At 37.4% G+C, this 18,044-nt stretch overlaps 1 protein-coding gene across 1 annotated transcript in view; it reads right to left on the reverse strand.

Annotated features, from left to right (window-relative positions):
• Nucleotides 1-18,044, reverse strand: part of Lrp6 (LDL receptor related protein 6) — a 121,065-nt gene that overhangs the window by 57,426 nt on the left and 45,595 nt on the right. The window contains exons 3-7 of the mRNA XM_051155465.1: nucleotides 16,121-16,318; nucleotides 8,392-8,588; nucleotides 6,342-6,473; nucleotides 2,868-3,264; nucleotides 1,754-1,925 (exon numbers count right to left, since the gene is read on the reverse strand). Of these exons, the coding sequence (XP_051011422.1) occupies nucleotides 1,754-1,925; nucleotides 2,868-3,264; nucleotides 6,342-6,473; nucleotides 8,392-8,588; nucleotides 16,121-16,318 (1,096 nt within the window). The remainder of the gene's footprint in view (nucleotides 1-1,753; nucleotides 1,926-2,867; nucleotides 3,265-6,341; nucleotides 6,474-8,391; nucleotides 8,589-16,120; nucleotides 16,319-18,044) is intronic.

The raw sequence follows: 18,044 nt of genomic DNA on the forward strand, positions 1-18,044 counted from the left end.
TATCAAAGGGAGGTTACATTTCATGCTGCGCACATGCACACACACACACACGCACACACACACACACACACACACACACACAGCCTTGTGCATGTTAAGCAAGGAGACAAATAACAGCACAAGAAGTAGAGAAGGGGAAAGAGAACAACTGTACCACTGTATACACAATAAAAACTTTAATCAATTATTATGTGCTCATTTTGTGAATAAATCCACATTTCTCTATCTGAATCCCCTCAACTATTTGTGGCTTTGACTAAATTTATGTTTAAAAAAATATACCTGAAAGTAAGAAGCAATACCTTTTTTTCTCAAGCCAATCAACTGCTCACAATAAACTGCAGACAAAACCAAAAATAAAATTTTTAAAAATCTCTAGGTGAAAATAAACCCAGTATTTTTCCCTGTTGTGTAAAATTTAAGACTAGACACTTCTTCTATGAAACACAAGCATTTAGCTGTTTTCCTCTATGCTCATGTAGGGTCCTTACTCGATCCACAGTGAAAGGGCTAGGGTTTGATGAGTGATGTCTACTTAAGCAAACAAAGCTAGCAACCTGCCTGAAACATGAATCTATCACCTCTGTCACATTAGCACTCCCCTCCAGCTGTTACAGATCCAAATACTAACTTGTACTGTGGTGGGGGTGGTGCACCGAAACTCTAATAACAGGGAGAAACATTACACAGTCCATGCAAACCCTTCTGCTAATGGAAACCAGCTGTAGGGGGGAAATGCAATTTTCAGTATTTGGGACTGGTGAACTATTAAAGGATTTCTTCAATTCCAAGTTTCCACTCTGGAAGGAAGGCTCTTAATTCATTATTCCCTGAGTATCCCCAGCACTTCTCAGAACTACCAAAGTCCAAACAGTGTGCCCATAAGGTATGTTTGTGCAGGGGCTGTCTATAAAGAAGTCTTTCCTTCAAAGTCATCACTTATATGAAGAAGAGTGTCCCCAAAATGACAGCCCAATCCACACTCGGCATCAAGGATGTGTCATTTACAAAACATTCTGATAAAATACTTACAACTGATTATTTTCACCGTAATTCTATTTCCCACAAACTTAATTCTATCACTTGGTAAATCTTTCCCGCAGGATCTGGCTAACTACTTCTCCCATATAGTTCACAATTTAAAACTTGTTTTTAATGTGGTATGGTGGCACATGCCTGTAATCCCAGCACCTAGGAAACCAACACAAAAGAATCATGGGTTTGAGACTAGCCTGGTCTACACAGTGAAACCATGTGTCAATAAACAAAAAATTTTTTGTTTTCATGTAACCAATTAGGTATTTAACATATTCCACTACAAAATTACACACACACACACACACACACACACACACACACACACACGCACGTGCACGCACACTCTCACACCCATGCTTTGTTTTCCTGAGTTAGCACTGCCAGGCTTTACCGTATAGATTTCATATAATTTTGGCTTGCAGAAAACTGGCTTTAGAAAATTCAGGCAGCAGCTTTACCTAAAATGAAGCAAATCATTCCAAAAGCTGTGACGTCCAGAAACAACAATATGCACATTTCTTACGCTAACAACTCAGAGACCCGCGGGTTGGGTGTAAGATAGCCCACTCTCTAGAGATGAGAGCACTGAGGAAGGTTTCTGGAACTGATGTCCTGGAATCCCAGACAACTGTTGAGAGGCTATGTTAACCAAACTACTACTGACCATTATAAAATTGGTTTTCAGTATTTTTTTAAAAGAAAGAAAGAAACCAACCTCAATCTTGTCTGTTTTGGCGTCTCCCCAGTATATTGTGCCTTCACCGTAATCCAGGGCTAGGCCATTTGGCCAGCCAAGAGAAGTGTTAACAAGAACTACTCGGTCAGAGCCATCCAGAGCAGCTCGTTCAATTTTTGGGATTTCTCCCCAGTCCGTCCAATACATATACCTACAGAAGCACGTAAAAATGAGCTGAAAGTAGGTAACAAAGTGAAACCCACTCCATATATTACATTACCATCAGTCAATGCCATGGAAGGAAGAAGACAAAGAACATAGGACATAAGCCTCAGCAGAGAAGTTTCTAACATTTATCATAGCAGTATATAAGTATACTTTCAGATTAAATTGCTCTCTGGAGTTGATGAAAAATATCTCCTCCAAAATGAGACTTCATTATTACTTATTTTTTTTCTAATACATTTCTGCTTCTTCCTATGAAGTACCACTTTTGCTTGATAGCTTGTCATCTCTGGTATAGAAAGTCAGTATAAAGTCAGGTGACAAACTGAATTCCTCAAATAACTAATACTCCCTTAGCGCTAAGCAATCCCTGAGGCTCCTGAATGGCTCTACAGTACGGGTTAAACTTAGTCATAACATCTGTCACTGTATCAGCCCTCAAAATAAACTTTACAGTAAAAATAACTGTGGAAAGCTCAAAAGAAAGCTGTTTCTTCCCTGGACTATATTTGATGACCAAAAAAAAAAGGTAGAATAAAGCTATTGCCGAGGTTTGGAAAGTGAGTCACTCATGTACCAAGGAATATGAGGTAAGGTAATTCTCACAGTAACTACTGAAATAGGGTAAAATGAAATCTGCTGGAGAAAGGGGAGAGGGTTGTTAAAATCATTTCTTTCCACATTTTTCATGACCATAAAACAATCTGAGTAAAATCTACAGATTACACCCAAATCAACAAGTCTAACTTAATTCAGAAATACAAATTGCTCAAGATAATCAAGGAGATTTTTTAAAAAGTGGCAATTCTTTGAGACTATATTCTAATGACTACATTCTATCTGATGCAGCTATTATTTACTGAAAAACAGCAAGCTGCTGCCTCTAAGTACTTGGAGGAAACAGATTACTAACATCAACACTTCTTACCCAACCATGGGATCTAACACAATAGCCCGGGGCTCCTCCAAGTCCTCTGAAATCAGGATCTTCCTCATGGTCCCATTGAGCCTTGTCACTTCTATCCGGTCAGTGCCAGTGTCTGTCCAGTACAGGTTTCTTGCAACCCAGTCTACAGCAATACCATCAGGATGGGCGATCTGGGCGGTGACTACAAACTGACTGCCAGAGCCATCTATGAAGGAGCGACGGATGGCCCGCACTTCATCATCAGTCCAGTAGATGTAGCCTTCTACAGGGTCGTAGTCTATGGCAATGGCATGACGGATGTCTTCTAACTGCAGAACAATGTCAGTGAAGTCTGGTGTATCCAAAGAAATCCGTCTCAAGTCTGTCCTTCGAGCTAAAAGCAATAGTTCAGTGGCACCTAAAACAACAAAGCAAAGTCAAGCAATCATCTGAAAGCCACAGACAAAATTTAGTCACTATATATAAACAATGCAGCAGTCTTCAGGGATTAAAATAAACTGAGTTTAAAAGAACACCAACTCTCTTTAGAGTAGAACTAAAAAGTGATACTGTGGAACAGAAGAGCCAGTGCAAACTGGTCCACACTTGCTTTCATTTTCTTGATAGCCCCTGGGTTATAAAGGTATGTAGAAGCGATAACTTAATCACCTAGTACCTAAGTATTAATGGTGGAAGAAATTAATAGAATACAGATCCTTTATTCAAGATACATACTTTAAAAGGTCTAGAAGAGGGGCTGGGAAAACAGTAAAGTGCTTGCCTTAGAAGCATGAAGACCTGAACCTGAACCCCTCAACCCACGTACAAAAAGCCAGTCATGGAGGCAATCTTAGCTAGGAGGCAGAGTCAGGCAGATCCCTGGGTAGCCTAGCCTAGTTGGTAAATTCTGTGCCAGAGACCTATCTCCAAAAGAAAGAAAGAAAAGACCTGTGTCTAAGTGGATGGCACCTGGAAAGTAACACTTGAGTTGTTGAGTTTATTCTCAGGCCTCCATGTATACCCACACACATGAACAGATATGTGTGTGCAAGCTTTGTACATGTACACATATGGGCGGGGACACAGATAGAGGAAACCTAGGACAAGAATGTTTAAAACTGAATTTTGAAACAGAAGAAAGTTACAGTATGTAAATTATCTCTCCGTGACAGTCTTAAAGGAATACAGAGCAATACCTGACAAACCTGAAGAAAGGAAAGCTGTGGAGAAGGGAACAGTAGCGCTAAAGAGAGGGAACCTAGGAGGTATATCAGTAGTTAAGAGTACTTGTGTCAATAAAATTTAGTTCAACTAGGGATACAAACAGACAAAACACAGAGCCACTCTAAGAATAGACTCAGCTAAATGTGCAAAGGCTGCCATAAAAATTAAAGATAAATAGATATAAAATTCAGGAAGTTACTAAGTATGAAAGTATTCAATAAGTATAAACTAATTTATCATTAAGAATAAAGACTGAAGGCTTGATACCCTATGAGCATATACAGGGGGAGGGGGTCCCCTCAGTCACAGTCATAGGGGAGAGGAGTAGGGGGAAAGCGGGAGGGAGGGAGAAATGGGAGAATACAAGGGATGGGATTACAATTGAGATGTAATATGAATAAATTAATATATATATAAAGAATGATTATAAATCAGATTTCTGAAATATTTTAACATGAATTAGGATCCAATGAAAACATAACTGAAAATAAGGATATTAACTCAATCTTTTTGCTTGTTTTTAATGTTCAAGTAAACCACCAGCAAAATAATCACTAAGAGGCTAACAAAAATAATATGTAAACTGTCAATATGAGCAAGGTAAAAACTTCCAGCTAAAATATGTGTCTAAAAAAGTGCTGGCATATAACTTTAAGTATGAATTTGGAGTCATCGTTGCAAATGCAAGAAGAGTGACAAGTTTCAGCACTCGCTGCTGGCCTGAGGGCTGATTATACAAATTCTGAACTGGAGGACACACAACCCAAACGTTGACTGCAGGGGGAGCGGGAATAATTCTGCTCAGCTCATTGGTCCTGCTAACTGCCAAAAGAGCCAGCTCAACTTTGCAGAGAACTCACAGAACTACTAGTTTGAGCAGGGTGATCAACAATATAGGCTCCTTGGTGCTATAAATGCATCTGAAAGTCAAAGCTGGTTAAACACACACATCTGTACCACCGTGAGGGAGAAGATAAACCTCCACTGCTGAAATAAATCCCCATTTTCAAAGTCAAGGTACATTTCTAAACAGAAAAGCAACGTTACAAAATCTCTTCTGTTTAAATTGAAACCAAATCACTGTTTACCATGGAAACCATCTGACAAGAGTCAGCCAGCTTCACCTTTGACCGTTAGGATAATTTATCAACGCCAACTCATAATAAACATCCACTACATTGACTCAATTCCATGCCTGACTCGCTGGCCTCCTTGCCAGGAACTCTCTCACATGCTCTGGAATGAAGGCTTCTGCTTTTCAGAGGTAGAGAAAGAAGCCACTGGATATGTTAACAATTTTCCTAACCAGGTTTTGCTGGTTGCCAGAGAACAGTTACCCATAGAGGTAAGAATGAAGAATAACACCCATATTAGCAGACAGAAGACCAGCGTGGTGACACTCGCCTGTCATCTCAGCACTCAGGAGGCACAGACAGGCAGATCACTGTGAGTTTGAGGCTAGCCTGGTCTACAAAGCAAGTCTAGGACAACCAAGGCTACACAGAGAAACCCTGTCTCGGGGGGCGGGGGACAAAAAAAAAGGGGGGGGGGGCGAAGAGACAGAAGAGCTGATGTTCTCCCAAACTACAAGCACTTGCACTGTCCTAGGCCAGCGCCCTCACCAACACGCCCGCTGTCTACAGGGAATTATGAGTGAGAAGTGGGCTGGCTGGGAAAAAAAAAGTTACTTTAATAGTACAATGAGGAACTTTTTCTTAATATACATTTTTCTCATTATAAACAGTCAAAATATCTTTTAATAGCTTAAAGAAAAATGTATGCATCCCATCTTATTCTTTATTATAAAAGTTTAATAACTAATTTTCCTTCAGCTTTTTATAAGTGTTAAAAGTTTTACCTGCCTATTATGAGACCATAATGCTCTTTTCCCACAATACTTAATTGTGATTTCAGTGGCTATTACATTTGGCAATGAAGAGAAAACGTATTTGTTTCATTTTGTTTTTCCAAAAACAGCACAGTTCTTAAATACTAAATAAATGAAATAATATAAAAATAAATGCCACAAAATAATATAAAACGAAATAGCATAAATAAAAAATAATATAAATAAATGATACAAAATATACAAATGAAATCATATTTAAAAATGCTGCAGAACATAAGCCATCCCTGCTAATAACCACTTGAGTGACTAGTCTCCCAAAGTGGTGCCAACTCCATAGCTTATAGGAGAAATATAAAGCTGTTCATAAAGAACCCAGCTGCTCTCAGAACCCCTGTCCCCGCCTGGGGTAATAACCCCCTTACCATCTTTGCAGGTTTTTCCATTCTCCAGCAGCTTGACCCCAGTTGGGCAAGCACACTGATAAAAAGGCTTGACTGGAGACATCAAACACAAATGGGAACAACCACCATTATCAATTCCACATGGATTTGTAGCTGTCAAATATAAATCATACTGATTAATACCACTGATCAGGGATGACCTCACTCACTCCAGATACACAAAGGCTAACACCCATAACATGAGCAACTGTGATAAACCAATGACTACCAAATTTCATCCAGGTGCTTGACTACCAACCATCTGTAAGGACACGAATTAAGTAGTGAAACTTACTTAGCATTTTCTGTCCAGCATTTAGAAAGTGAGCTGAAACTTCTGGAGTAACTAAGACAAGCAGAAGGTCCTTGTCCTAGTCTAGTTTATAAACTTATCAGTAGGCGAAAATAAGAAACTATAAAAACAAACAAAAACAACAACAAAAGAAACTATGAAAATGGAAAGACGACAAGAAAGCTAAATATTATACACATTATTGACTATGAGAGGGTAGCCCCTAAGGAGGAAATTAACCATGGAGTTTAAAAATGCATGGGGCCTAGCAGGCATCCTAAAGACAGGAAGGGACATTCTAAGCAGTCTGGGTGTGGGTTTTTGTTTTTTTTTTTAAAGCCTTCAGAGTGAAAAAAGCCTTACTGTGCAGCAGTAAGGAGAGCACTATGAAACAGACCAGTAAGGACATCAAAAATGGGAACAGACTATGACAGAGGCTATGAAAGCCAAGAAATGCAATGTTAGAAGAGCATCCCTTGGGATGAATACGATGAAAAAGAAAAGTCCAGCAGACTACAGGAGGGAAAACGAAACACAGAAAGGCAGGTAGGAAGGCACACTGAAGTCTCTGAAGTATGTCTCAGGTACAGTGAGAAGGGAGTCAGTGCGAGCTACATGGAATTCTGTTTTTATTTTACTTTATTTATTTATTTATTTATTTTTTAGAGGCTGAGTTGAAACTTACTGGTTTGGGCCGTTGTCTAGAATGTACAAGGCCCAGGGTCAGCCTCTGGTACTGCGAAATAAAATTAAAAAGAAAGCAAGAGCAAGTAAGAACAAGAGACGGATGGAAAAAAGCAGATAAGTTTGTAAACACTGCAGAAATGAGTATGTTCAAATTATATTCGTTGAAAAATCAATGTAACACAGAAAGAAACATAAGATATAAACATAAAACAGAGCATCAAAAATAATTTGGAGATTTTCTGATGACTGACCATGAGAACAGAAAGTTCACAAAGGACTAAATAAACATTTTATTTTTACAGAGATTAACACGTCTATTTAAAATGCTTTATGGGCTCACACTCATCAGATTATCCACTCCCTCCCCCTCATGGAAAGAACTAACACCAAACAACCCAGAATCCAAGCAATCTTTCTTTTTTAAATATCCTCAAGACACACGCCAGACATTTATTTATACACAAGCACCAAATATTTACCATTTTCATATTGTTTAAAACCCAAATCCATTCCTCTCTTATAAGAGGTCACTGTGAGCAGACACAGCCCCACGTCTTTGTAAAGGGTAAACAAAAACAGAAGCAACGCTAAAAAGAAAAGTAAATAAAAGAAGTGGAGGAAAGCATACAAACGTCTAAATAGGCAGCTTATTCTGCACACTTAGGTACTAGACTCATGATCGAGGTTAACTACTAAGTCAGTATTTTCTGAGTATACTCACATGAACACCTTCAAACATAGTGAGAATAATATGAACAAGAAATGCATTTATGTATAAACTTAGCAAATGGGCTGTCTCAATTTTTAATTCATTTCTGTTCTCCACTTCTATTACCCCAGGCCCAAATAACAGACAAGGTATGACATGGTGAAAGGTATCTATCCACAAGGTTCTGAGTGGCGTTTAACCTGAACTCTGCTTGCGTGCTCTTCTCCTTCTATTCCTCCTGCAGCCTGTGGACATGCCCTTCCTCCTCCCGGGCCTCGCTAAGCCAGAAACCAGAGTGTTACAGAGCTGTTCCAAGCTGGAATTTAAAAATCCAGATCACTTACCATTTGGCTGCCTCTGTTGGCTGAAAGCATGTATATCCATGGGAGAGAAGATGTTAGAATGGACTTCACGCAGACCCTCGCCAGTATACTTGTTGCAAGCCAAAATAGAATGTGTATTCCAGTCAGTCCAGTACAGTGTGTCCTCAAATAACGTCAAAGCAAAAGGATGTGGAAGGGAACCTTTAACCACTGCCTGCCTATTAACATAAAAAGAAAAACTCAAACTTCCAGCATTTTCTATTACACCGTCATCACTTAATACTGAAAAGAGTTCACACCAACACATACACATACTAAGGAAAACATACCTGTTGGTTACATTCATCTATGAAGAACTATTTAAATGGCAAATTCAAATCTTTTCAAGATGTCAAAAAAGCCAAACCAAACATTCAGAATGGTCCCTGACTTGGCAGCAGGTGACGAACTATGTCACAAGACAGGAAAGCCCAAATTTTAACATGGCTGTCAGCCTCTCTTCTCAATAACTACCGCTGGCTCACATTTTCTATTCTGTCATGTAATTAATATCACCAGGGAAAAGGAAGCAGTGAGGAGACTCCTAGGGGAGGCAGTTGGCACCAGGAAGTAGACATAAGGCCACAAGATCTCTGCCCTTCTTGATGCACAAGAACAAAGTCTTTTTCAGTCTTATGATTTTAATAATTGCAACTGAAAACACATACATGATGCTAAGAGAGACAAGCTTCAATTGAGCTCCAGACAATGATTACAGAAATGTTATACAAAATCTAAAATATTGTTTATTTGTTTGTTTTTATTGTGCTATTATTAAACCTCTCAATTCAGGTATCTAAACAATGCACTGGCACAATATGGTCCTAACACAGAACTAGAATCTCTCAAACAAAGCACACCACATAAGAAGAAACAGAGACTTCATCGTTAAGCCACAGCACTCTCCAGGGTCAGAGTTGTGCAGTGTTTAGTGTTCTAGACAAAATGAAAATCGTGGTTTCAGTCAAACAAACATTTAAGACAATAAATGCTTTGATATTTTCATAAACTCATGTTCTCCAATATCCAGCCTGGGGAAGGAAGGGGAAACAGACGAGACATATATGCTACTAAAGAGAACAAAGTATCAAATATGTTAGAGTTTCAATTTTAGGCTCATAGGGTAACACTCTAAAACCATTTGAAACCCACTCTCAAGGACAATTGTTACCTAAGTGGAACCAGTGTCTGTTACACATGAACTAGTCCTGACCCAAAGTGCCATAAATTCAAGGCAGATTTATTTTTAAAATTTAGTAGAAGACAAAGATGACAAATTTATATTTTATAGCTTCACACTGACTACATTATCAATTTTCTCCTTGATTTTCCTTAATTTTTTTCCTTCTCTTCCTCCCCCAAAAACAAACAAACAAAAAAAATGAGAAAAAAAATTTTTTTCAAGTAACTGTGACTGTTCCTAAGGTGTTTGTTTTCTTTCCCTTTTTAAAGAGTACATTAAACAATTCTATTAATAGGAGTGGTATCATCATTTAGATCCCATTTTAAATAAGCCAGTATATTTTGCGTAAGTCTTCCAAAACTGATTATCATAAGACACAAACAATTCTAAGACGATACATGAGAAATACAAATAAAAAACAAATAGAAAATCCACGTCACTCTTCATGATAAAGTAGCACTTCATCAACACCCTAAAAACTTGCAAGTTCTGTATCAAAACCTTAAAAAGGAGAGAAAAGCCTTTTAAATTCCTTTGTACCACCTTAAATACGAGGTTAAGATTTATTCTAATAAATATAAGAAAGTAAACAGATAAGGAAAGCAAAATCTGCCTAAAAACAATAAAAGCATACCAGGCAGATATAAAACACTGAACAAACTGGCCTAGAGAACTGGCTCAGTGGCTGAGAGTACTTGTTGCTCTTGCAGAGGATAGAAGTTAGGTTCACAACCACCTACAACTCTAACTCCAGGGAGCCAATGCTGTGTTCTGACTTCTGTGGGCACCAGGTATGCACATGGGAAATAGACACATGCAGGCAAAACACTTAACATAAGATATAAAATGAGGAACCTAATACAAAGTTTTTTAAAGATAAACAGAATAAATCATATTATTAACCTATTTCAAAACTCATAGTCTCTGAAAGAAATGAAGAGCAATAAAAATTGTAACTATGTTTACACAAAACCGCTATTCATGTTTTTCCTTTCTTCTTCTAACCTCTTAAAAAACAAGGGTGGTTAAACTGAACAAACCGAGAGGTAAAGACAGGCTGCTCACAAGAAGCATACTTTAGACATGTGGACACCAACAGGTTAAAAGTAAGCCATGGCACACACTCTCCGTAACAGAATTGGAGCAGTGCAAACAGAACACACTAAGCAGGAAAGATAAAGCACCATAAAGAAGTTTTGTGAAAAAAGGCCAAATTACAAGAACACATGGCTATAACTGTGTGCACAAAAACAGAACCTGAAACCTAATAAAATGGAAAGGAAAATAGTCAAAGAGTGTTTGGCACTCCATTCTCTTAACTTATCATCTATAGAACATTCCACCCAATAAGATACCCACATTTCTCAAGCACACAAGGCATATCTGGAAGGATACACGGTTGGCTATTTCTGCCTTTTGTTTTTCTTGAGTCCTTGAAACTGAATTCAGGGCCTTGCATATGTTAAGCAAGCGCTCTCTACCACTGTGTTACATCCGAATTCCACACGCCAACACATTAAAGAGCTGAAATCTCAGGGGATGTGGCTCAGAAACAGAATCTTATTAACACTCATAAGGGCCTGTATGCAATACACGCATGCATACTAATGCATGTTTAGCCCGGTGACATGACAGGTTTATAACACCAGTACTTCAGGGAAATAAGACTGTGAGGCCAGCCGGACAAAGTAGTGAGTCCTGCTTCATCAGCCAATAAACTCTAAAGTTATACAAAGTATTTTTTCTGTCTAAAATAGGAATTCATCAAGCCAGGACTGGAGAGATGGCTCACTAGTTAGGCGCACTTACTGCTCTTACAAAGGACCTGGCTCATTTTCTACAACCCCATGCTGGCTCACAAGCACCCAGGTCCAGGGGATCAGATGCCCTCTTCTGACTTCCATAGGCACCATGCACACACAGGTTCATATACATACATATAGGCAAAACACTCACTCATAAAATAAATAAATCTTTTATTTTATAAAGGAAATAAAAATTGATGAGGAGCCAAGAAATTAAATTTCTTTCAAAAATTTTCACTTTCTAAATTCTTCATCATTTTCTTCTAAATAAGCAATGTGTCCCAGGACCCTAGAAGCAAAGGCAGAAATATTGCCTCAAATCTGAGGCCTCTCTCTGTAAGCAACCATAGATTAAGAAAGCAGTTCAAAATATGAAAAACAAACAAACAATAAGCAACCAATCAAATAAGAAATCACAAGATCACTTAACTATTGAGCTAAATCAAAACATAAATAAAATGCATAAAAATTTATGAGTATCTGCCAAAGCAGTTACATGAGGTAAATTTAGATTACAAATGCCTCTAATAGGAGACAAAGGGCAAATTAATCTCTTTGCAACCTTCCTCAACCTGAAGGAACTAGAAAAGGAAGAGCACACTAAGGTAAAAATAAATATGGGAAGACAACAAAAAATTAAGGAAGAAATTAAAAGAGAAAAGAAAAATCAGTAACACAAAAAGTTGGTTCTTTGAAAAGATTAACAAAACTGCAACCTGTTAGCCATACTGGCAAAAGGGGGGGAGGGGGGGGAGAAGAAAGACATAAACCATGAAACTGAAAAACACCGTAACTGAAAGGGAACATTCATTATCATACTTATAGAAATTTTTAAAAATGTAATTACAAGGAACAATCATAAACAACTTTGTGCCAACAAATTAGTCAACTTATAAGACATGGAAACATTCCTAGAAAGAAACCAATTACTAAAATAGATTCAGAGGAAGACAACAGGGCTGCACAAACAAACCTGGCAGTTAGAGTATCCCTAAGAAGAAATAGCCAGCCCAGACAGCATCACAGATTTAATCTACCACACATTTACAACAAATAGATAAATAGAAATATTTGGTAACACACTCTGTGAGAACATAAAAGGAACAAGAAATTCCCCAACTCATTCTTAGAGGCTGGTTCTAAATTAGTAACAAAACCACAAAGACATCAGGGAAAAAAAAACCTACATATTAAGATCCTTCATGAATAAGGTCATAAAAATTCTCAATAGAACAACATCTAATAAGAATTATAAACCATCACTAAGTAGAATTTATCCTTGAAATACAAACTTGGTTCAATAGTTAATGCAATTTATAATGTTTATATTTTTAAAACACAATTATTACTATAGATGTAAAATAAATAGGCAAGATCCATACTCATTCATGATTTAAAATGAAGTCAATAAACTAGGAATAAAAGAAAACTTCCTTAACCTGAAGAAAGTACTTTACAAAAAAAAAAAAATCAACAGCTAACATTCTGCTAATCTAGCAATAAACACTGGTCCCGGAAGAACTGAGAGATGTCTTCTATTTTTCAAGGTATTACAGGATGCAGCCAATGGAATCAAGCAGAAAAGGGCCCTACCCGATGGCAAAGGGAAGCAGTGAACTGCACTAATCATAGGTGATATGATTCTCTACATAAAATAAACTAAGATTTGATTTTTTTAAACCCAATCTTCTTAAACCAGGTGAATTCAACAAGACTTAAGACAAATGATTCAAAATAAAAAATAATTTGTATTTCTACATATAAGCAATGAAAATTAAATGTTTTAATTTTGTTATTAAATTATGGCTAGGAATAAAGCCTCATATGTGTAAAGTACTTGGTTCAAGCCCCAGAACCATAAAAATAAAAATAAAAAAATTAAATAAATAGGGCTGTCAAGATGGCTCAGGGGGTAAAGGTACTTACAAGGCAACCCTAGCAACCTGAGTTTGGTCTCCTTAACTCACATAAAACTGAATGGAAAGAACTGACTCCCAAAAGTTGTCCTCTGAGCTCCCCACACATATAAAATATAAATTCTAAAATTCCTTTAGAATAAACAATAACATAAAGGGGTACGGATACATAGTTCAGGGATATAGCACTATCTATCATGCATGAGATCCTGGATTCAATTCCCAGCTCTATAAGGAAAATAATTATATTGTAACACACAATTATATATAACAGTGAATTATTTTATGCATATAATCAAAATACTATCGGGGATACATTTTATAAAGGAGTTCAAAAATTATCCTACACACACACACACACACACACACACACACACACCAAAATAGACCACACAATTGATCTAAATGTAAACATTAAACTAGTAAAACTCTTGGGAGCTTCTCTCATAGAAGAAAAAGAATTTATCACTTTGCATTATGCAAAAGATTCTTGGAAGCCCCAGAAGCAATTTTAAGAGTAAACACTGAAGCCGGGCGTGATGGCGCATGCCTTTAATCCCAGCACTCGGGAGGCAGAGGCAGGCGGATCACTGTGAATTCGAGGCCAGACTGGTCTACAAAGTGAGTCTAGGACAGCCAAGGCTACACAGAGGAAACCCTGTCTCGAAAAACCAAAAAAAAAAAAAAAAAAAAAAAAAAAAAGTGTTCCTAAATTTTATGTCCAATGATCAAATCATGCCTACATCAAAAATGAAAAATCTCTTAACATTCTTAAACTATCTATTGGGCCCAAAAAGATTACAGGTTGGCGAGAAGCAAGGAAAGTTAGTAAGTCTGTATGAAAAATAAGAGAAAATATACAATGGAACCAAAAACCGTAGCAAACTCGGACACTCAATGGATTTTCCCCCCAAAAGTTGTTATTTTCCTCTTGGTTATAAAGTAAATAAGTATGTGTTCTCTACAAAAAAAAGAATCAGAAACATAATATAAAGGTTATTCTTAAAACCTTTATTTATATACATTGTGTATATCATATACATTTGTAAATATATATAGCAATACAAGCAATTTCAATTATCAGTGACTGGAAAGACTGGTTTTTGCTTTTACAATAGGTAAGACAAAATAGGTTAATGAATAAACCAACGAGATTTGGAATTAATAAGTTGGTAAAACCGGGTAACATTAAATCAGAGCCCACAGCAGGAAGGAAGAAAGTTAAGCAAGAATAAGAAACCAACAAGGCATGTAGTGCTTGGGAGGCTGCAGACAGGAAAGGAGACCCTGCTCACACAACAACAACAAAAGAACAAAACATTACAGAGTCCATGCAAAAGCTAAGTGCAAAGAACATTACTATACCCGATTCACTGAGCTTTAAGGTTGTATGTAGCAGTCTCCCAATCTGTTGTGCCTCAATGGTCTGTTTGCCCAAAGAAAAGCTGTTATTTGGAAAGATTCTTTATCTGAGAATGTTTCGCTTTCTTACTCTTGAAGTTTTGATGGGTACAGAATTCCAAGTTTACTTATTTTTTTTTTAAAGCACTTTTTATATTAGCTACTGCCTTTTGGTCTAAATAGTTTCTTTAAGAATTCTGCCTATTCTCTCACTGAAGCTCCCTTGTATAGAATAAGTCCTCTCTTTTTATTTTTAATATATGTATCTTTGACTCTTCTAATGTAATCATAATTTGTCTTAGAATATGCTCCTCTTGCATAAAGCTCACTGGCTTCTCAAACACTGGCACTCCTGCCTTTCTTTAAAACTCAGAGTTTCCAGCAGTGGTTTCTTCTGACACGTCTCACTGTCCCTTTCTTCCTCTTTTCCTTCTGGAACCTGGAGAGTGAGCTCTGTCCCAACCGTCATTCACTTTTCAGTCTTTGTTCTTTCAGATCCACAGATTTGATAATGTCCCTTGTCCTGTCTCAAGTTTCGTGGGTTTTCTTGTTTGTTTTTTCTTTTGCTGAAATCTGCCTTTAAATTCCCTAGTGAAGTTTTCATCTCAGGAACTGTTTGCTTCAGTTACAGAATTTCTTTTGCTTTACTTCAGTTTTTTCATACATCTTCCTATAGTTCTTTGGTATCGCTGAGACACTCTGAAAGTCTCTATTACATCTTCTCCTAAGATCCAGAAAGTTACATTTTTCCTCCTTTTAATTTCTACCAAACTTTCTGTGATTCACTCTTAGGTCATTAATCATTTAAGGGTGATTTTGTTGTTGCTCCATTGTTTTTGTTATTGTTTACTTACTTTTTTTTTTTTTTTACCTAAAATGATTCATGTTTTATTTGTAAATTTTTCTGAGTTTTAATAATCTTATTTCAGAACTTTTCTAATGTTACATTTTAGTTTACACGTTACAGTGGTTTCTCATGAATTTGGGGTCATATTTAAACAAAGGTTTGCCCTCTTTTGTAGTGAAGTTTTCTGGCATGCTCTCTCTATATGTTCCTTATTCTTTTTTCCTTTGCAGTAACTCCAAATGCCATTTATTTATTTTTATGTGTATGAGTGTTTTGGCTGGGACTGGAGCTGCTGTGTACAGCCAAAGGCCCATGTTAGATGTCTCTCTGTATCACTCTCCACTCTTTTTAAGTCACAGTCTCTCACTGAACCTAGAGCTCACTGATCAGCTGGACTGGCCTGCAAGGAAGCCCCTGCGATCATGCTGCCTCTGCTTCCCAGAGCTGTGGTTACAGGAATGTACTGCCATACTCCCACTTTTTGTGGGGGGCAACAGTGATCTGAACACTGGTCCTCATGCAGACAAATACATAATATTTTAAAACAAGGCAATCTTACCGATTTGTTCCATCCAGGTTTGATTTATGGATAAAATTAAGCTTTGCATCTGCCCAATAAAGTTTCCGCTCCTCATAATCAAGAGTCAGTCCATTTGGCCAGTAAATTTCAGTGTTTATTATAACTAAGCGACTTGAACCATCCATTCCAGCACGTTCTATCTTTGGCACTTCTCCCCAGTCTGTCCAGTACATGAACCTAAAAATTATTAAAAAAGAAAAATTAAAGCCATGACATAACCACAAAATATTTTGTAATTATCGCAATTAGATAAAGCTCTCTCAGAAACAACAAACTGAAATCAAACCCTAGAAATCTTTTTTCCCAAAAAACTCAATGATCTACTACTTGAAACCAATATAGAACAGTGCCTGATTCAGACAAGTAACATCAGGAATGCAAAAGAGAGACCAAAGTTTAGCTGAAAAGGAACACTTACACCATCCCCTGTGTAGCTCATAGATTACTTATTATCAAGAAGATGGCAACTACAGGGGGGAAAAAGTCTGGATGGCAATACTACAACACTGAACCCAGCCGTCCATGGCAATGCAATCAATAAGAGAACTGACAATGAAGCTCTTACTGAGGTGCACTGGAAACAACAAGGCATCATTTATGTAGTTTCACATCCTACTCCTGGCCATCCCCATGGAATGCCTAGCCTCAATGGAAATGCACATAAAAGAACTCAAATTGAGGGATACTCTATAAAACTGACCTCTTGACAATACCGATGTCATGAATGTCACAGAAAGGCTAAGGAACCAATCTAGACTGGAAGAGACCAAGAATGATAACTAAATGAGGTCTAATATTCTCATTATAGAAGGAAAAATAATTTTCCTTGATATAAAGGAAAACTATGCTACACAACAATTAACAGCACATCCTTTGAACGCTAACAGAGGTACTATGAACTACAAACGAGGAGGCATTCAGGCTAGAAAGATGACTCAGCAAGTAAAGGCATTTGTGACCACCTGTGACAAGAGTTTTAGTCCCAGAACCCACATGGTAGGAGAGTAAACTGTCTCTGAACACCACTTGAGTACTACAGAATTTGAATACCCCATACAAAAACAATGAATTTAAGTTTAAATGAGGCAGCTGATAAATATGTTAAAACCCAAATAAAATTCAAGTGTGGAGTGATGGCAGTGAATTGCCTGTGCTTGCATCTACTGATACTGTCATTCTTGCTTCAGTGCTAATCAAAGAAATGATGGGAGGAGAACACTTGATTTACACTTCTAACAAGTTTGTGAAATATAACTGTTCAGTACTATATTTCAAACAAGAAAACTCAGAAAATTCACTTCAGTGCTCAGCTACACAGCTAGCAAATAGAGAACAGAAATTCAAAAAACATCCCTCTAGTTCTAAAGCTAATAAGCATGCTATAGATCATAGCTGTGGTATTTAAGCAATGGAAAGCAAGCAGATTCTCCCTAAATCGAGGGTGATGACTGGACACTGTCTAGTCTGAGGACCAGTGCTACACAGAGTTAACATGACTGCTTTCATTTTATTTACACTGTTCATTGATCAAGTCTATTTTGCTAGTGTTTTCATCCACGGACAGCACTTTATCATTATCATAGGGAATGTATACCTTAAAAAAAAAAAAAAAAAATCAAGCTGCTTGTAGGTGTCTTCCACTTTTATATGTAGGTCTGTGGTTGGTTTTATTTCTACCGTGTGTTTAAATTATATGAAGTCTCAAACATGACCGTGCTTGCCTTGGACTCACTGAGACTATACTCAAACTCATGGTATAATTCCTGCTGACACTTCAGGAATGCTCCATCATACCAGGCCGTCCTATTCTACTTTTACTTTTCTTTGAGACTGTCTCATGCAGGCTGGCTTCAAGCTAACTTTGTAGCTTGGGATGACCTTGAATACTTAATTAATTCTCTTG

Source organism: Acomys russatus, chromosome 13 (assembly GCF_903995435.1).
Source record: "Acomys russatus chromosome 13, mAcoRus1.1, whole genome shotgun sequence".
Taxonomy (NCBI): Eukaryota; Metazoa; Chordata; class Mammalia; order Rodentia; family Muridae; genus Acomys; species Acomys russatus.